General features: G+C 51.3%; 1 protein-coding gene across 5 annotated transcripts; it reads left to right on the forward strand.

Annotated features, from left to right (window-relative positions):
• Positions 1 to 11138: 11138 nt before the first annotated feature.
• On the forward strand, positions 11139 to 17547 carry BATF2 (basic leucine zipper ATF-like transcription factor 2). Of its 5 annotated transcripts, none has more exons than XM_024749488.1 (4): positions 11145 to 11249; positions 12134 to 12290; positions 12591 to 12695; positions 15646 to 17547. In XM_024749488.1, exons 2-4 carry the CDS (start codon positions 12264 to 12266, stop codon positions 16309 to 16311), a joined length of 798 nt encoding a protein of 265 aa, XP_024605256.1. In that variant the 5' UTR covers positions 11145 to 11249; positions 12134 to 12263; the 3' UTR covers positions 16312 to 17547. The 5 variants fall into 5 exon arrangements, with proteins under 5 accessions (XP_024605254.1, XP_024605255.1, XP_024605256.1 ...); XM_024749490.1 differs by having other exon boundaries at positions 12134 to 12272; XM_024749491.1 differs by having other exon boundaries at positions 12134 to 12272; positions 15649 to 17547.
• The last annotated feature ends 2720 nt before the right edge of the window (positions 17548 to 20267 follow it).

Below are 20267 nucleotides of genomic sequence, written 5' to 3' on the forward strand. Positions count from 1 at the left end.
ATTGGCTATCACGGTCACAGACAGCACAGCCTATTGGCGGGCTTCGCGCTTAGTCCCGCCCTCGTTCCCACGTGACTGTGAAGCTGCCTGGCTTTGCTGCGACGGACGGTCCCTCTAGCGGTGCTGGCGGATTCTGCGCGGCCACCTGCGTTAACCCTTAGCATCCCGAGGGCTTGGGTGACTAGAGCATTGCCATTCTTTCCTTTCCAGGATCCCAGGCTCGGCTGGGAACGGAAACCTGAAATTCCTGGGTTGTATCTTGGCTGCATATAGGGAGTAGGAGTTCTGACTTAGGAGCCAGAACCAAGAGCCCCAAGGATGTGGACGTCACCCTGCGGCCACTGTGAGGCTCAGTTCCCCTGAAGCATGGTCCATATCCTGCTCATCTTGACTCGACATCATCCCAAATCTGCCAGTTACAGGGCTTCCCTACTTTTCCTGGCTCCTGAAATCGTAGAGGGTAGCCCGGGGATTCTCCATCCAGGGTGGAAATGGCCTTTAGGGCCCCTTTGGAAATGTGTGGAGGCGTCATTGGATTGTACCGATTACAAGGTAGAGTCCCTGTCGTTTAGAGGTCAGGGGAAAGACTTGCACAAAGAATTGTCCCGCCCAAGATGCTCATTGTTTCGTTATTGAGAAGCACAATTTTCATTTTGCCGATAAGAAAATTGAAGCTCACATGGTGCTTAGCGTGATTGACATAGTGACTGACATACAGTAGGTGCTCAGTAAATATTTGTGGTTGAATGAATGACTATGCAAGCGTTTGGTTCTTAACCTTAGCGCTCAAGTCCAGAAAAAGTGAGGAAGCCGAGGCCGGGGACTAGACAGATTGTAAACACAGAAGGGTGAGCCTTATTGTCTTTTCTTGAGCCCTTCCCCCAGGCCACCACAGGGTAAATGTGAGTAGGCAGCAGAGTGGGCTCTTTCTAATGCTTGGGAAAGAACAGTGAGGCATCAGATGAAGATAATGGCTAACTTCTGTGTCATTTTGTAAAGCATTCACGTTTTCTACTTTATCCTCCCCGCAACCCTGAGAGGTTTATTTCCTTTTTGTAGATGTGATAGTGGAGTCCCCAGAGTTTAAGGAGCTTGGGCAACAATTTAAACTCGGGTCTGGTCAACAGGAAAGGGCACTGTTTTTCTGGGTCCCTCCATGGTGTTTGTCTAGAGAGGGAGAGGTCTGGAGTGAGCTGGAGCTCTCCATCTTGCAGAAGAAGGTTGTAGACAGATGAGGGCTGGGCAGAAGCGGGTGCCTGGCTGGGCCCCTTCCATCAGCACCATTTGCTCTCCACCAAGCGCACACAAGGGAAGGAAGTGAGCGGAAACCCTCTTCAAAGCCTTTGAGACACAACTAAGATCACAATGTGTTGCCATGAGTCTATGCTACAGAATTTCTAGCACCAGCACGTGGACCTTTATGACAAGGAAGTTCACTTTGGCATGGTTTGGAACAGCAAGAAATTGGAAAAAATCTAAGTGCCTTCACCAGGGATCAGTTACCTAAGCCGGGGTACCCCTGTGTGGTGGGTTCCATGAAGTCTTTGAGAAAGGTGAAGTACCTGCGTGGAAAGCTGTCCATGCCATATTAAGTGAAAAACCCGAATTTCAAACCCATTTTAACATTTAAAATAACAATAACCCCCTAAACAATGTTTTCTCACACTATGGGATACAGCCCGTTAAGTATATTGTGAAATTATTTTAGTGTCACAAGTTGAAATGTATGAAATTGCCCATATTTGACCATTTTGACAACAAAGATATCAGTTTCATATAGCTCAACCTAGTAGCATTAGCAAAAATTAAATAGAATGAACAGAGCAGAAAACATTGCTGCCGGTGCCCCCTTGAAGAGCAGGTAAGTGGTGTTTGTTGAAACATTTGTTTCAGATACTTATATGGATATATGTACACACTGAGTCACAGTCCCAAAAGTTTTAAAATTGCTGCAGTTCAGCTGTTGACTCTGGAGCAGTTTTGAGGGAAACTTAAAATTGTTACCATAAGCACTTCTGGATTATTTTACTTCACTACTACTACTGGCATTGAAATCCTTAAATGTCAGGCTTTAAAGCCCTGTCCTGTCCAAGCTGTTAGTGTAGCTTCCCAGGGGTTAGAGTAGGATTGCAGTGGACACCAATTTGAAAAACAACCTCATAGCTTGGTGAAACATTAGGAGACCAGGGAGTAACTGTATTGAACTTTTGTTTTTTTTTTTTTGCGGTACGCGGGCCTCTCACTGTTGTGGCCTCTCCCGCTGCGGAGCACAGGCTCCGGACGCGCAGGCTCAGCGGCCATGGCTCACGGGTCCAGCCGCTCCGTGGCATGTGGGATCTTCCCGGACCGGGGCACGAACCCGCGTCCCCTGCATCGGCAGGCAGACTCTCAACAACTGCGCCACCAGGGAAGCCCTGTATTGAACTTTTGAATAATGATTGCCAGTAGCTAGAAGTCAAGGGTAGGGGAGTGAAGGTGGAGGGGCTTTTAAGGACTGATGTAGGGGCCTCATGACAGTATTTTCATTTGCCTCATGGAAAGGTGGAAAGGGTACTCCTGAGGAAATAAAATCTTTGGGGAATACCTTTGGAAGAAAACTGGGAAAGAAGATCTCTAGAGCTGTAGTTATATATAACTGTGAATATATATATATATATTCACAGGAAATAATCATGAGATTAAAATACCCAAATCCTAACAGCTGTGAAACAGGCGTTTGAAAGGAGAGTTTCTTGGGGCTAAGTAAGTGGATTATAACTTGAGGGTAGAGTTCTAGATGCCTTTTAAAAGGGCACATTTACCCAATGTCTGGGGAGGAAAATTTGGCTTTATGGTTTTAATTTTAAGAGGTGTAGCCTTTTTGATCCAGACAGTCCATGTATCACCTTTATAATCATAAAAGAAACTTTATTTGTTACTCAGAAACAACAAGAACAACAAAAAGCCAGGGGAAAAGACGCTGCTTAAGTGTAATTGTTGATCATTAAGCATTAGCAAGAAGTATATCTAAGTATTTTATTTATTTATTTGTATATATAAATATTTAAGCTTGCTCTAGATGAATTTCCTATTTGATTCTTTTAAACTGTAATGTTCATGTGAGGTGGTTTAAAATCAAGTTACAGTTTTGATAAGAGGAATCCTGTTTTTCTCTCTGTTGAAACACATCTGTGATGCAAGTTTTATTTTGGGGACCACATGCATATGACAGACTCACCAACCAGCACTTGATGGCAGCATACCCAAGTGTAGCTTTCGTCCCACTAATGAGTAAACAACTGGAGGCTTGAATGTACATCCTAATCACTGAACCAGCAACTGCCTACAGACGACAGTTCTACCCTGGCCTGCTTCTGTACTCCCACCCCTTATCTCTCTATAAGCCTTAAGTATCCAACGGCCATCCTGTCCCCAGTGCATGTGTACAACGTGCAGGCCACAGCAGAATGCCTCAAATGGCAAGTCAGAGTGTTTGAGCATCCTCATTCTAGGTCTCAGCCCAGCTGCCTCTTGTGGGAGACAGAGGAGGTATCCTCTTCAACTTCCAGATGACGCAATGAGCTGTTATACCCCTGTCATCCTCCTCAGGGCACGTGACATCCTCAGGCCTTTCCAGAACCTTAGGAGTGATTAAGGATATGACAATCTGATCTATTCCAACAACCACGTCCACGTCCACCTGACCTGTGCCTTGGCATCCCCAAGAGTAAGGCTGTGCCAGCAGCTTCGTGTCTCTGCAGGGCCTGGCCTGGTGAATGGGGCTGGGGGGAGGGAGTAGTTGCTGTGCCTTCACTCAGCAACCTGAGAGGCAGGTACCACACTTACCTCCACTCGACAGGTGAGCCAGGGGCTCCACTCACCCAGATTGCTGCCGTAGCCTCTCCACCCGTTTCCCTGTTCCTCCTCCCCAAGGCAGAGGGACCTTTTAACCTCTGGTCACATCATGTCTGGCCTCTGCTCAAAGCCCTCCACTGGAGACTTCCCTGGTGGTCCAGTGGGTAAGACTCCACGCTTGCAATGCAGAGGGCCTGGGTTCGATCCCTGGTCGGAGAACTAGATGCCACACGCACGCCGCAACTAAGAGTCTGCGTGCCGCGACTGAGTCTACATGCCGCAACTAAGACTGGGTGCAGCCTAAATAGATAAATATTAAAAAAAAAAAGCCTCCACTGCCTGCTGGGTACTCCCCGTGTCCTTACGTGTTAGAGCCCAAGGGCTTCAGTGACCTAGCAGGCCCTGCATGAGTGGTCCCCATGGCTCTGTGCCCCCATCACCTGTTCCTCCCCTGCTAGCCAATTCTCCAGCTGGCCAGTGCATTAGGGGCCAGCACCCTTAACCCATACCTCCCTGTCACCTCCCTCTTTTCAATTTTTTGCTCTAATGTCCAATGTCTCAAAAAAATTTTTTGTTCAAATGTCACAATAAGGCCCAGCCTGACCGCCCTATTTAAGTCTGAAACTGCTCAATCCCCTACCCACATTCCCCAAATCCTTTATTTTGCTCTATATTCCCCCATGACAGTTAAGGTCTTCTACCAGCCTATATAATTCCCTTAATTTATTCCGTTTATTCTCCCCCACCCCTCCGTCCCCTCTAGAATGGAAGCACCATGAGAGCAGAGAGTTGGATCTTTTTTTTTTTTTAAGCTGTCTCGCAGCACCTAGAACAAGGCCCGCCACGTAGTAGATGCTCAATAAATATCCATTAAGTAAAAGGAATGGAGCAGAGGGTTCATTAACTGCTTTCTAGCTACTCACCCAACCAGAAAGCAGCAGAACCTCATCAGCCTTGTTCCTAACCACCAGGCTTCTCAGTCCCCAGACCAAGGCAGGCCTGGCCCCCACTGTCTCCTGTGAGATCCCACAGAGGGTAACTCCTAGACCAGGCCCAAACCGAGGAGGGCATCTGATAGGCAGCCCTCCTGCACATATCCAGAGTGGGAGCTGGGGCCTGGAGTGGAAGGCAGGGAAGTGCCAGGTCTCCTGTGCCCACATGTCCACCCTCAGTTCAATGGTCAGCCCCTGGTTCGGTAAAATGCCCACTCTGTTCTTTCAAATGGCACAACCCCCCTCAGCCTTGGAGGTGTCCACCTCCCAAGAGGCCTCAGGCTAATCCCAACCTCCAGCCACAGAAAAGGGGCCTTCCGAGGTCAGTTGTCACATTCCTTCATTTTCCATAGAGGAAATTGAGCCCCAGAGAGGGCACAAGGCTGCCTGAGGCCTTGCACTTGGTAGCACCTGACTGCAGGTGAACCCAGTTCTCCTGGGACAACTTCCTAGCCGCCTTCTGGCTGGGGCCCCCTCCCGGCTTCAGGAACCCTGGCCCAGGACCCGTGGGAGACCCCATCCTCAATGGTGCTTCAGTGAAGTTCAGCAGTCCTGCCCCCTCTGACCCACGGCAGGTTTCTGCCACAGGTGCGAATGCTCCCCGCCCTTCTGAGGGTGCCCTGTGTCCCTGTTATTTCCACTCCAGAGCTGGGAGACGTTAGCTGGATCGGCGAGGAGTAAGATGGGAAGAGCGCACCGGAGCTGCAACAGAACCCCGTCTGCCTGGCTCTGCCTCCTCCCCGCCCGGGGCCAAGTACCTTCCTCTCACTGAGCCTGTTTCCCCAGCTATAAAGCGAGGAGAGTGGACGACAATCTCTAGAATCTTCTGACCATGACCGACTGCCAATCCACCTTGCCAAAGCTCTTAGCACCCTTGGTACAAGTCCTGGGCTGGGTCAGCCAAGGCAAGCCCTCTCTTGTCTGTGCTTGTGAGTCACTGGCCACACAGGGTTGGGCTTTATCCCGCATCCCACCCCAGCCCTCCAGGCTCTTGCTCGTGACCCTGGCTGGCCACTTCGCCAAACCAGCCTCTGAGTGAGGCCTTCCTGTCTCTCAGCGCTCTTGTGGGAACCGACACAGAAGCTAAGAAGGGAGAGAGCTGTTTGAGGAGTGGAAAGGCTCCCTCCAGGGCCGGGGTGATTGTCCTTTCTCTCCAGTGTCCAGGATCTCAGCAGGGTGCCCAGCATGGACTTCTCCACCATCCAAAGTGGACAGTGGGAATGTGACATCACAAGGGAGGTACAGCCAGGGACACTGGGACAAGAAGGAGCTCCCTGGTGACTGCTTTCCATGCATGGTTTCAGTTATCATGACAGCCTATTACACAGACAAGGAAACTGAGGCCCAGAGAAACCAAGGGCCCTGTCCAAGATCACATGGTTAAAAGAGGCAGAGCAGGGATTTGAACTCAAGCCTGTTTGGGACTTGGACCACCGGGGAAAATCCACGTGCTGTGGTCACTGCTGTCACATCCCACGAAACCCTGGGAGGCTCGCTGACTCTTCAGTGCTCAGTTGTTTATAATTTATAGTCCCTGCCCTCTTCCAGAAGTTTAAGTCGGCTTCCCAGAAAGATGTGTACGTTCAAGGAGTAGCAGAGAATCAGAAGCACAAGGCTTTGGAGGCAGCAGGGGGCCCAGCAGGACTGGGGGGTGGGAACGTGCGCCAGCTCCCACCTAGGACTGGGCAGTGATGGCGTCATAGAGCCCCTGTGAAGTCACCCAGTTCCTGGGAGGCCCAGCTATTGGCAGATTCCAGCTTTAATGAGAGCCCCCAAGGTCAAGGTGCTGTGCTGAAGTGAAGGTCAATCCTTTCCTCCCTATGCCCTAGGTTGTCCCCACGATGTCACTGCCCCAGTCCTTGCCCAGCATTCAGTTCATCTGGAGTCATCCCCTTAGCAAGCCTTTCCTTTCCCACTTATGGGTCCCTGTGAAACAATAAAAAGAGAGAGGGCTGGGCTTGGTGTCAGAGACAAGTGGGGATTGAGTCCATCCCACCTGGGGATGTGACCTGGCCAAGGGATGTACCGCTGAGCGGCAGCTTCCTCATATCTGAATCTGAACAAAGGTAGTGGTGTCAGCCCAGCATTCGTTCCCCCTTCTCCTGCCAACAGCACCCCAGTACCCTCTGGAAGTTTCCCCTCCCTCACCCCCAGTCCCTATGGGACCCCAGCTTTAACTATTTCACCTTATCTCCTGGCCACAGTGACTGATGTCAGGAATAGCCACAGGACTAAAGCCAGACCAAGCAGAGCCAGGTCTGGGACCTTTGTTGGAAGTATTGGGAAAGTGGCAGGGGATGGAGGGATGCGCCCTCCTGGGGCAGCTAAGCTGGTGTTTCAGGTGGCCAGCTTACCACCTTGAGCCAGACCTGCCTGAGAATGTATCCAGCCGGGGGAGAGCAGATAGGGTGAGACAATGACTGCCGGTGACATTGCTTGGGCATCATGATCTAGCCCACCTGAAGCTGTTATACTCGAGACTTGTCAGTAGCTTAAGCTTAGTTAGATCATTTATGAAGCTAAGGATCCAGAGATAACTAATTTCCCATCTCTTATTGAGACTCCTTTGTAAGCATGAGAAATTTTTAGCAGATTTCATCAAATATTAAGTGCTGCTTCTTACATATGGACACAATCATTAACCCCCTTTTCATCAAATGTATTTCATTAGAAAGAAAACTCATCCCTGTTCTTGCATTCTGCCGTTTTTTCTTAGAATAATAATAATAAAATACAAGCCTGCTGTATGTGAGCAAAAAATTCATCAGTCGTTTATTAAGTGCATTTGTTAGAAGTTTAACAGGTGATTATGGGACTTACTGTGCGCCAAGCACTGTTCTAAGCCCCTTACATCTATTACTTCATTAAATACTTATATTATTACAGTAAGGCACAAAGAGGTTAAACGACTTGCTCAAGATCAAGTTCCAGGCCCTGGGATCAAGCCCCTCCCCCCATTCCTCAATGTCCTTCCCAAAGAGCTCTTTCTCTGCAAAGCCTTTTCTGATCTCCCCAACAGGAAGTGCCCCCTGGCCGCCCCAGATGCCCTCACAGAGGCAGGCTGTCACCCTCCTGCCCTGCCCTGCAAGTCAGTGTGCTGGGCGTGTGTCCTACACCCCATCAGGTTGTGAACCCCTCTCAGCTGATGCTTAGCTTCCACACAGGCCCATCCATGGTTGTGGGCAGGAAGTCGACAGCCAGCCTCAGCCCCACCAGCAGTCGCCTGGCCTCTTTCTCTGCTCTCCATCATCCGAAGCTCCCTCGAGGTGCCCTGAGGAGGCAAATGAGGGGTGCTCATGGTGGGGGACCTGGAGAGAGGGGTCCTCATCCCCGGGCAGCTGAAGACCGCAGGCATCTCTCCAACCCCAGGAGGCGTGGGAAGGAATTGGGACAGGGTATATCAATGCATCCTGGCCTCTCCCAAACCAGCTGTGTGACTGTCACCTCCCGGTGCCTCAGTTTCCTCACTGGTAAAATGAGGAGGATGGTTAGGGAGAGTCCCTCAGGAACCTAGGAAAGTTCCTGTGGGAATGAGTAAAGCAGAAGTTTTTTACTCATCCAGGAAGCTTTTGGGGTTCCCGGATGGCAAGCTGCCTGCTGGATTTCACTTATGTATTCATTAATGGAGCACCTATTACGTGGTGGCAGTGTCTGAGGCACTGGGGGTGCTTCAGAGAGTAAGATGGGCAACGATCCGGCTGCCCAGGAGCTCACTCTGCAGCTCTGGTTTGGGGAGACCTCTGAGCCTCCACCCACAGGGGGCAGCAGGTTTGGGACTAAAGGACCAGGCCCTTCCATGCTGGGTGTGGAGAAAGACTGAGGGTTTGGAGGTGAGAAGAGCGTCCTCCCACCAGCTCTGCCCACTTCCGCCAGGTGACCTTGCCTCTCTGGGCATTAGCTCCTCACCTTCTAAGTGAGAGTTTGGACTGGTTGGTCCTGAAGCCTGCTCTGCCAGCTTTGCATGGCCATTCATGGTTAAACATTACCCACTCTGTGTCCCTCCCTCCCTGCCACTCCTCAGGGAGATCAAGCCATAAACGCTGCCTTCTTCCATCTTCCTCCAGGGCTGTGGGCCTCTGAGAGGGGCCACAGGCATACTTGCTGACTGTCTCCTCTACACCTGAAGCTAGGGTCTTGAGAGGGGAAGACTGGTGGTCCAGGTCTGGGGCTGGGGGCTTAGAGTGGGGATAATTGGGCCCTAGCCTCCCCCCACCCCATCTGCCTCCAGATGTTTTTTCTTGGTTACATCATGCAAGGCTCTCTGGATCCTTCCCTGAGGAGCTCATGGCTTAATGAGCCCCTCAGGTGCCCTCCTCAGGTAAGATGCCTCAGCCCTCCTGGTTTCTGGGAAACAAAAATAACTCAGAGAGGCCCTTCTCCCATGCCCTTCACAAGCAAGGAGGGCCAGGCCCAGCTGTCATGCCCAGCCCCACCCACCCAGGTGTTTTAAATTATGAGGCTGCATAATTAATCCTGTGTACCCATAAATCTCAGGAGTGGGAATGGATCCTAGCCAATATGCAAAGAGCTCTCTTCTCATCTCATTCTTTTCGGTCTTCAAATCAACTTTGTAAGTAGGTATAATTTCTTGGTCATCCACAGCATACATACAAGAACACTGAGGCTCCAGGTGATAGACCTGGTGAGTAGAGTGCCAGGTGTCAGAGTCAAGTCTGACTCTAAAGCCCAAACTGGTTTCATACCCACTTCATAGCATAGCAAGAGACTATTACAGGTAATGCCCTGCTCATGACAGACATCACTAATCAATCATGGCATGGCAGACATTGCTAATCAATTGCAGTGTTCTTTTCTAGTAAGCTCAGAGGCAGCTGTGAACTCCTAAACACAGTACTCCAGGACACCATTTCCTATCAGAAGATCGAATCCACAGAATTTGCCATTCCGGTGAGCCCACACCATCAGCCTTGAGTCCTCAGGACTCAGGCACAACCCCCAGATGCTCTAGTCAGCAGGGCACAGGACTCTTCACTGTACGTCAGTTGCTGTGTTGTTCTTGGAGAGGGATTAATGGCTCCACCATCCCCTGAACTGTTGTCCCTTCCAAGCATGGTCTCTCTTACAGACACAACAACCATACAGGTTTGCTTGGGGCTTCAGGTTTTTTTAGGTCTTTAATAGAAGTTTTTATTATGAAACATTCAGGTATACCCCAAAGTGTAGTTAATAATATTATCACAGACAATTGTGTTCCCACAGTTGAAGCAACCAAACATCCCTGACACAACCGAAATCCCTGTGTGTCCCCTTCAGTCCATCTCTCCCTCCACCCCCACCAGGCTACCACTCTCTGAATTTTGTGTTTCTCATTCTCATGCATATTTTTATACTTTTCTCACATAATTACATATCCATATTATTCAACATTACAGAAATTATTTCTGTTCAGATCTTGTTGCCACTTATCATTTTCATACAATTGGATGTTATGAACTTTTAGGCACGATGATAAGTGCAGCTTTGAATCTTCCACCGTATCATAATTGTGAATATTTGTTGAGCCCTCATTCTACACCAGGCATGCTTTTAGGTGCCTTACCTGCCTTAACTCATTTACCCTTCACAACAAAATTATTTTTATCCCCACTTTACAGATTTAGAAACAGAGGCACAGAAAGGTGAAATTATGTACCCGAGTCACATAGCTTGGAAGCTGTGCTCTTAATTGCTAGACATCACTCTCTACTGCTGCGTGGTCTGTTGTATGAAAACACAGTCATTAGCCATCTGTTCTCCTATTTAAGGGCCGTTGCTTATTTTTGCAGACATGCCTCAACTTTAGTCTCACAGGGTTTGGGGGCGGTTGTATTATCTTGCTTAGTTCCAACATCAAGCCTGTGAGTGGATGTCTGTATCATCTCCCTTTACAAATGAGGAAGCTAAGGCTCAGAGAGGGTAAATCGCCTTCTCAAAGCTGCACAGCTCCAGCAAACCAGAACCTGGGCTCCTGCAACTGTAGAGACCAGGGGTTCTCCCGTATCCCATGTGAGCCCTCGGTTCCCACTGGCTTCCTCTTGGCTCTGTCCATGGCAGCCTGCCCTCCCTCTCCCAGAACACCCCTCCCCACACCTGGCATCCAGGCTCCCTCCTCTCGCCATCCTCCACCGTCCTCCTTCCAGAGAAGGGGCCCAATCGGAAGGCCAGTTTGTGTTAGGAAATTCCAGCCACATGAGCCAACCCAAGCCTGGGATTCTGAGCAGCCAGTGGCTTTAGGAGAAACTGAAACTTGGCTTGCTGGGGGTGGAGTGGTCACGGGGGATTTAAAGAGCTGCCACTTCCTGGGGTTCCCAGAGGGTACTGGAAGGTCACAGCGGAGGAGGGACGCCCTGAACCGGGTGTGAGCCTCTGTTCTCCTGCCCCACCATGCACCTCTGTGGGGCTGATGGGCCGCTGATCAGGATGGTGAGTACAGGGGCCAGGTTCAGGGGATGAGAAGGGGAATATGCCCCAGGGTGCCCGGTGCCAGCTCTGTTCACATGGGCTGTGTGGCCGAGGGCTCACACACCCTCTCTCTGGGCCTCAGTTTCTTCAGGGGATTGGATCGAGGGCTCTCCTGCTCTCACATTGCAGATCCAGCCTCCAGTTTAGAACTTAGCCTCTGAATACTGCTCTCTCCTAACCTACCTGTTCGCTCACTGCCATTACGGGAGCCTTCTCTTTCCTCCCTGAGTTCTCTAGCCATGGTTCCCTTGGAACCTTGCCTCTCTCCCAGGACCCAGGTACCAGAGGCCCACCCACTTCTCTCTCTGCAGGTCTTTCCCCCAGGCTCCAGTCTCTCAGTCCCCGCATCACCAGGAAGGGGCCTGCTATGGCCATGAACCTAGGAGCACAGAGTCCTCCACCAGGGAGGCCAGGGTCTTGCCTGAGGTCCCTACACTCAGAACACACCTCCCAGAGTGAACTGTGGGAGGGCGAGTTGGGCTGTGGGGTCTCCAATGTTCCCTCTTGTCTGACCTTCCAGAGCCCTGGGCATTTGGATTAAACATTTCATCTAAGTTTCATGAACCCCAGTGTAGGGGGAGGGTCACAGCTGTCAACCTTTGAGTCCACTCTTCTATCAGAAGGGACTCGATTCACCCATTCTAGGCTGCTGTCCCCCTAGAATGCAAGCAACTTGAGGGCGGGAAGTTTTGCCTCTTTTCTTTGTTGCTGTGTCCCCATAGCTCAGTGTGTGTCACATAGTAGGTGCATAAGAAATATTTGTTGCGTAAGTGAATATCAGCTTTGGGCCTGAGCTAGGCATGGGAATATGGAGTGAAATCAGAACCCCCGCCCTGCCCTTACAGACAGAGCTCATGGCTAGAGAAATCAACACCTCGACCGTGGAAGTAATAGCAATCAGAACAAGAGCGGCTGACTTTTATTAACCCCTGCCTGCTTTATGTCCTGCGAGGAAGGCGCTGGTGCCTCCACTGTATGGATCAGGTAGCTGGGCACAGAGAAGTGAGTGATCTGCCCAGAGTAGCACGGCTGATAAGGAGACGGTGGGTGTGAAGTCGGTCCTGTCTGGGTTTGAATCCTCGCTTGTGCTGCCCCATCGTGAGCTGTGAGCAGGACACGTGGGTGAGGCTGGCAATCCACCGAGGAGTGCTGTGTCTGCGATGGGGTGTGTGGACACCGAGGGAGCCAGAGAGGGCTTCGAGGAGGAGGGGGACCCTCGGGGACTTGATTCAAGAAGGGTATGGCTTTACAGCTGGCCAGCCCCTGCCAGGACCCCTGAGCTTTTGGCCTGTCTCCCTACAGGACCCTGAGGAACATCAGCGGCAGCTGAAGAAGAAACAGAATAACCGTGCGGCCGCCCAGAGGAGCCGGCAGAAGCACACAAACAAGGCGGATGCCCTGCACCAGGTGGGGGATGCCTCCCTTCCCATTCCTGATGTCACTTACCTGGCCCGGCCACCTCTTCTCTGTCCCGCCTATGAGCAGTTCCCCCTGCACTGCCGTATGTGCCAGGGGGCCTGAGTTTGGGAGGAGGGAAGGGCTTTGCAACTGAGATTTGGAAATTCCTGGGTGTTGAGTAGAAACCGTGTGCCAGACACACGCTGGGCTCCAGGGACACGACAGTGCGTCCTCAGCCCGGGCCTACCCTCAAGGCACCCCCAATTTAGGGGGAGGAGACAAGGAGGGAGGCAAACAGGGAAAACCTGGCTCAGTGACCAGCTGAGGCACTGGTTACAATGCAGCTCCTGGCCCCTCCCCACCCAGGACCCACCTCCGGAGGTGCTGCACTCTGATGGACGGGTTCTGATGGGTTTGGCCAAGACCACGCTGTGAGAAACTGGTTCAGGGTTAAGATGGGCTGGCTTTCGAGTCCCAGCTGGGGCACTCATTAGCTGCAAGTCACTTCCTTCACTGAGCTTCACTGTCCTCATGTGAAAACGGGGACAATAATCCCTGCCCGCGGGCAGGACCCCTGTGGAGACTAGAGAAGGCAAAGGAGCCCGGTGGGAAGGGGGGTGCTCAACTCACACTTGCCTCTTCACCTTGGATGGTAACCTGACCTTGGAGCTTCCCTTCTACCTCTATGCAGAGAGAAAGGACACCACCAGTTCCATCCCAGGGGCTCGATTAGGCTGGGTTCAGGACCTGGCCTTTGGGAGGGCTGCATACCTGTTAGTCCTTATAGCAATGAGTAACATTCAGAGCCCTCCACACCCCAAGGCCCTACACTCTCTGTAACCCCGCCCCCACCTGTCCACTGCCCTCTCCTAACATCCTACACCCTGTTCTCTCCGTTCCTTCACTGGCCAAGCACATCCAGCCTCAGGGGCTCCCCCTGGCTGCTCCGTCTACCTTCAGACAGCAGCCTAGCTAGATCCTCACTTCTTTCTGGTTGTTGGTTCAAATGTCACGTCCTCAGAAGGAGGTGGTCTTTCTAAACATCTGATCTAAAGAGACCTCTCCCATTACTCGGCTTTATTTTTCTGGTTAGTACTGACTTTCTATCACATATTTAGATGTGATCACTGCTTGTCTTCCTCACCAGACTGTAAGCACTCTGAGGGCAGGGACCTATTCTGTTCCCTGCTGCTTCCCCATCACCTGGACCAGTGCCTGACAAATAGAAGGGACTCAATAGTTCCCTGTGGAGCGAATGATGGAGTCAGGGTAAAGTGCTTTGGGAACACATAGGTGGGAGCGACACACGGGTAGTTGGGTCAAGGTGGTATAGAGATGAAGCCTGAACTGGCTTTCAGGGATGAATAGGAGTTTTCCAAATGGATGAAGGTAAGAAAAGGCATTTCAGGCAAGTGAAATAGGGCTGGCATGGCCATAAGAGAGTAGCACCCTGTAGAATGCATGAGAATGAGGACTGATGCCCAGGATGGCGCCTGCCTGGCAGTGGTAGAGACTTCATGCATTCGTTTATTCCTTCCTTCCAGAAATGCCTATTGAGTATCTCCTGTGTGGTAAGCACAATTCTAAGCATTGGAGATACAGCTGTGACGACAGCAGACAAAAGCCCAGCTCACCCTCCCCAGGGCTCGTATTTTCATGGGGGGTGCCGGACAAATAAATGACCTATGAGGTATTTGGGATATCAGATGGTGATACGTGCTTTGGTAAAAAGTAAAGCAGGGAAGAGGGAAGGGACTGCGGCACGTGGGGTGATAGAAACCTAACTAGGGAAGCCGTCCCGGAGGAGGTGACATTTGAGCAGCCTGAAGGTGGCGAATGAATGAATGAGTGAACGAATGAGTGAGGGGCGAGTGACTCAATTTCTGGAGGTGAATTGAAGCCTTTGGAGAATTTAGGTGAAGGGTGACCTAATGACATGTTTTTAAAATGTCTCCACATTCCACGGCAGAAACTAGCTTGGGAGTGGGGCTGCGGGTGGCTTTGAGGCCTGTTAGAACTTTGAGTCCATGGCTTAAGCAACATTTTAATGCGAAACACCCTTGCAGCTTCTTCTTTTAAAAAGTGTCCATAAAGGGGGGTAGGTGGGGGAGGGGGCCAGAGGAAGTCACTGAGCCTGATGAGCTGTGGAAATAAAGTTCCTTCTGCGTTTTCCACCATTGCTGTCATCATAAATGGTTGTTTAGAACTGCTGTCCCACTGGGACAGAACCCAGGGTTCAGCAGAACAGAACCTAAATGCGGAACAGAACACACCTGTGCTACCAACCTGTAAGACATGACCCTGGACTCTGGCCACGGTGCCTCAGTGGGAAAGTTCTGGGCACTGGGGTGGTCTGGCAGTGGCACTAAGCCGCCTAGAGGTGTCCAGGACAGAGGACATCTAAGTTGTCACAAAAAGGCCGTGTCAGGATTAGCCTGAGGATGGGGGTGCTGGAAGCGTCCAGGCAAGGGAGAATGGAATTGTGGCAAGGAAGCAGCGTCCATATGGGGAACAGGAAGTAGGGGCATCAAGAGAAGTCGGAGAGATAAAACTGGAGGTGTGAACTGGGGCCACCATGCACAGGGAGTCATTAGAGACTTTAAAGGGCTTCAATGTTCGATTAACGACGCAATCACTGAATGTCTCCTCTGGGCCAAGAGATCTGGGTGGTTTGGGGGGCACGCCAGTTAGGAGGCTGGTGGAGCTCCCAGGCTGACTAGCTCAGGGACCTGGCAGCAGGGATGGAGAGCAGGCAGATCTGAGCCCTAGCAGGTGGGTGAGTTGGGGGGACTTGCTGGTGTTACGGAAGGCTGGCCAGAGAGTAGCCAAAGGGCATTCAGATGGCGGTGGCATCCTTCCTCCTAAATCGAGGACCCTGGGGGATTGGGAAATAGGGCTCTTGCTGGGCCCCTGATTCTGGCTGACATAACGCTCCCCACCCATCTGCTTCTCCCCCCAGCAGCATGAGTCACTGGAGAAACACAACCACACCCTGAGGAAGGAGATCCAGGCCCTTCAGGCTGAGCTGGCGTGGTGGAGTCGGACCCTGCACGTGCATGAGCGCCTGTGCCCCATGGACTGTGCCTCCTGCTTGGCTCCGGTGTCCCCTGGTCACTGGGGCCAGGCTGAGTGGCCCCCAGGCCCCGTGTGCCCTGGACAACATGGCTGCCAGGAACAGCCAGGCCCGTTCCAGACCCCGGTCTCCTCTCCGATGGCTCTGCAGCTCTCTCCAGATCCACAGCCTCATGGTTCCCCTGGCCTCCTCTTGTCCCCTCTGCCCTCACTGTCCCTTGGTCCCGCCCCTGTCACTGCATCCTCTGCCCAGCCGTCCCTTAGCCCTGTCCAATCTGCCTCGCCCACTGGCTCTGGCCTGCTGAGGTCTTCCTCCAAGCTCAGCACCCTCCTGCCCAGCCCCCCAGCCCAACCTCCCCCTCTACAGTCCCTCGGGCTGGAGCACCCCACCAGGGGGAAGCTGGCATCCTCAACCCACAGCCCCTCAGCTCCTCTGGGGCTGGGCTTTCTGCAGGGCAGGGAGCATAAAGCCTGCTTCCCCCGCAACGGATCAGCAAGGGCCCCACCCCCTCTGGCCTTCCCCTTGCTCTCCTCTGCTCAAGTCTACTTCTAACCTGGCCCCCAGAGCTGGGCTGGCCCCTTCCTTGGACTCAGGAAGCAGCCTCAGCACGTGGGCATCTCCTCTGTTGCCACTGGAAGCTGCCTTTATTGGCTGGCCAGCTGAACCAGTATTTCACCAGGGAAAGGAAGCCGTTACTGTGTGCCCACCACTCTGCCAGGTCCTGTCACCGCTACTTTCTTATTTCAACCTCATGGTCATCCTGCAGAATCCAGACTGTCAGTCTGTTTTTCAGGAGTGGGAAGGAGACACGCTCAGAGAAGCCAGATGACTTGGCTAAGGTCACACAGCCTTTCTTGGGACCTGAAACACCACGATCTGCTCCTCCTCCTAGTGGGGTCATGGCCCAGGCACCGCAGGGGCTGAAGTCCTAGAAACTGAGAACTAGTGTGAGAGGCTTAAGTGCTGGGAGTGGGGAGGGGCTCTCCCTTCTGCTTTGTGATTCCCAGGGCCACAGAGCCTTGCAGTCTCTGAAACCTTGCCCTCTCTGAGGCTGGTCCAGAGTCCAAGCCTGGGTGGGGAGGGGCCAGGCAGGAGCCCAGAAGTGAATTCTTTCTGTTATTTTCAGTGCCAAAGAACTGAACCTGTGGGTTGGAGTTGGGGACAAGCCTGGAGCAGTCCGCCCCTGGGATTTCTACATGCTGAGTACCCATAGCCATACCATGACCTTGGGGACATTGCCAAGGGTTAGCTCTCCAGGCTACTCCCCAATAACTCCATGGGCCATGGTGGGTGGACTTCTGAGAGCATTCACATCATGCATAAAAGGCAGGTGGAAAGAATGAGGGAAGGACCAGGTGCAAAGTTATGTTTAAGCAAGTGCTGGACTTGAACCTGGCCGCGGTGAGAACTGTGTCTTCTCCGGCATCACCCCCATCCCTGTGCAGCCCTCAGGCCTTCATTACCCTCAGGCCCCTCTGAGCAGTGCCCCTCATTGCTCTTTGGCCTGATGGCAGCTGGAAGAGCAGCGGCTTGGGGCTAGGTGGGAGCTCAGCTGTAGCGCCTGCTTGGGGATGGGGGTGGGGTGGGGGGTGGTGGCTTCTCACTCAGACTCAGGACAAACACTGTAAGGGGCCTGAGATGAGAAACTCCAGCTCTTCACCCAGATTTTCACACACATGTAAACAGACACTATGCTAGTATCTGACAAACTCCAGGATGCTGAGTACAAGTCTTGGTACCTAGACTTTATGGTAAATAAAGTGTTGTCCAATTCTTCTTGCTTTGGTTAGTTGTTTAAAGCTCTGGCTGTACTTTGCACTACTGAAACCAAAGGGCCTTTGCAAGAAGAGGGAACAGTCTAGAATCTCAGAGGTGGGTGATCCCTCGTAGACCTCCTAATCCAACCCCCCTTCCCATACTGCAGATGAGGAAACTGAGGCCTCGAGATGGGATGGAAGTGCTTGGACTCATGCAGTAAGAGGAGGTGTCATGGCCACAGGATTGTGGATGGCTGCAGAGATGGGGTCACCAGTAGGTTCAGGGAGAACAGACTGGTGGGAGGGAAGCCAAGATGCTGTCGGTTGGAGGTCTGGGACAAGAGTCGATATGATGTACGGTGCTCCAGGGCTCACAGGGAGATGAGGATGCTGTGGTCTGGCTTGTGTCTGTATACCCTAAAATTTGTCAGGCACTCTGTGTTTAACTCGGGTTAACTCAACGATGACTCTAATAACTCTGCAAGGTAGATATACTTATTACCCCTCTGTTTGGAAGGGGAAAGTGAAGCCCAGAGGTGTTAAGGTCACATAGCTAGGAAATGGTATAGGGTCAATGTAACTTTTAGGAGCACTTAACCACAGGTGATCCTGCCTTCTACCTTCCCAGAACCTTCCCTGTAGGCCCGGAATGGAGGAGCCGAAACATGCCCATAGATGTGACCCAAGAAGGTAAAACCCTACTTTAAGCTCAAAACAAGAGAGGGGAGTCACTTAATTGACGTTGGTACATTCACACCCTGAACAGATGCTAAGAACAAAGAATGCTTTGAAGAATATTTAGTAAGGTGAGAAAATGCTTCTGACATATCAAGCAGAAAAAATAGAATGTGCAACTGTCACTATAGTGTGATATTATGTTTGTTTAAAAATACAGACAGAATCAAAGGAGTGCAAGGAGGTGTTGTAGGTTTTTAAGGGAGATAAGCTAATATCTGTGAATTCCCAAACTGTAAACACAGCTACCACTGTAGCAGAAGCCTTCCACATGGTTGAACATATCCTAGAAATCTGTATCTGGGTGTATCTATTGCTGCATAATAAATTAGTCCAAAACTCAGTGGCTTAATCAACAAACATGTATCATCTCAGTCCCTGTGGAGTGGGAATCTGGGCATAGCTTAGCAGGTACCCCTGGCTCAGGGTGTCTCACGGGCTCCAATCTAAGTGTTGTCCGGGGCTGCAATCATCTGAAGGCTCAAGTGGGAGGATCCACATCCAAGCTCACTCGTGTGGCTGTCTGCGGGCCTCAGAAGGTCCACCCCCAAGCTTATTCACAAGGTTGTTGGCAGGATTGAGTTTCTGGAGGGCTGTTGGACTGAGGACCTCAGGTTCTTTTTCTTTGCTTTTTAATATTTATTTATTTATTTGGCTGTGCAGGGTCTTTAGTTGCAGCACACGAGATCTAGTTCCCTAACTAGGGATCAAACCTGGGCCCCCTGCACTGGGAGCGCAGAGTCTTAACTGCTGGACCACCAGGGAAGTCCCCCTCAGGTTCTTATAGGCTGTGGGTTGGAGATATTATTTCCTTGCCACTTGGGCCTCTCCACAGGGCCGCTCAACATGGCAGCTGCTTCCCTCAGAGCAAGTAAGCTAGAGAGTGAAAAAAGGTGAGCAATACAGAAGCCACAGTCTTTTTGTAACCTAATTTCAGACATGACATCCTGTCACTTTTACTATATTCTATTGAGTAGAGACAACTCACTAGATCCAGCCCATGCTGAAGAAGAAAAGATTCCACAAGGGCATAAAACCCAGAAGGCAGGATCGTTGGGGGACATCTATCTTAGAGGCTGCCCATCACACTGGGTGACAACCGGCACTTTCTTGGATCCCTTCTTTCTCCTTTTATCAGCACTAGCAGCTGGCTTTCTCTGGGGAGACCATTTCTTTAGAAGGAAACAATTTTGAACCTTTTGTGGCAGTGGCAATGCCCCTACAGTGGGCAGAGAGGATCTGGTAGGTTTGAGGCTGCAGCAAGGCTGGAGATCCACAGCCTCAAGGCAGCCTTGCAGCAAGTACAATGCAGACGCTCACTCCTCAGAATGACCTTTGAAGTGATGCATGAACGGTCAGTGCTGAAACAGCAGGTAGGTGTGGGCCAAGAGTCTTCTGTGCTTTGAAAAGTAATCACTCACTGGAGGACTAAAGTTTAAATTCAATTTAAACTCTTTGAGCTGTTTTTTTTTTTTTTCTGGTATTCACCTCTATAGTGGGTTGAATGGTAGCTCCCTAAAAGATAAGTCCACCCATAGTCTGTGAATGTGTCCTTATTTGGAAAAAGGGTCTTGCCGATGTAATTAGGTTAAGAATCTCAAGATTAAATCATCCTGGATTGTCCAGGTGGGCCCTAAGTCCAATGACCAATAAGAGGAGGTCGCTAGTAATGGGAAGAGAAGACACAAAGAAGAAGGTCATGTGAAGACAGAAGCAGAGATAGGCAGCCTCAAACCAAAGAATGTCTGGAACCACCAGAAGCTGGAAGAGGCAAAGAAGGCTTCTCCCCTATGGAACTTCAGAAGGAGTAGGGAGAGCCGTGAGGAAGCTGTTGTACTCATCCAGGTGAGTAATGGCGGTGGCCATGACCAGGGGGTAGCAGGGAGGTGGTAAGATAAGGCCTGATTCAGGGTGTGCTTTATAGATAGAGCTGATGGGATGTGCTCATGGATTGGATGTGGGGAAAGGGAGGAAGGAAGGATGAGGCTGCAACTTGGGGCCTGAGCAACTGGTGGT

Source organism: Neophocaena asiaeorientalis, unplaced genomic scaffold (genome assembly GCF_003031525.2).
Source record: "Neophocaena asiaeorientalis asiaeorientalis breed wild unplaced genomic scaffold, Neophocaena_asiaeorientalis_V1.1 scaffold43, whole genome shotgun sequence".
Lineage (NCBI taxonomy): Eukaryota > Metazoa > Chordata > Mammalia > Artiodactyla > Phocoenidae > Neophocaena > Neophocaena asiaeorientalis.

Coding starts and splice junctions, on each gene's coding strand:
- BATF2 (XM_024749486.1), top strand. CDS start 11,211: ATGCACCTCTGTGGGGCTGATGGGCCGCTGATCAGGATG. Junction 11,250..12,590: donor ATGGGCCGCTGATCAGGATG/GTGAGTACAGGG, acceptor GTCTCCCTACAG/GACCCTGAGGAACATCAGCG. Junction 12,696..15,645: donor AGGCGGATGCCCTGCACCAG/GTGGGGGATGCC, acceptor TTCTCCCCCCAG/CAGCATGAGTCACTGGAGAA.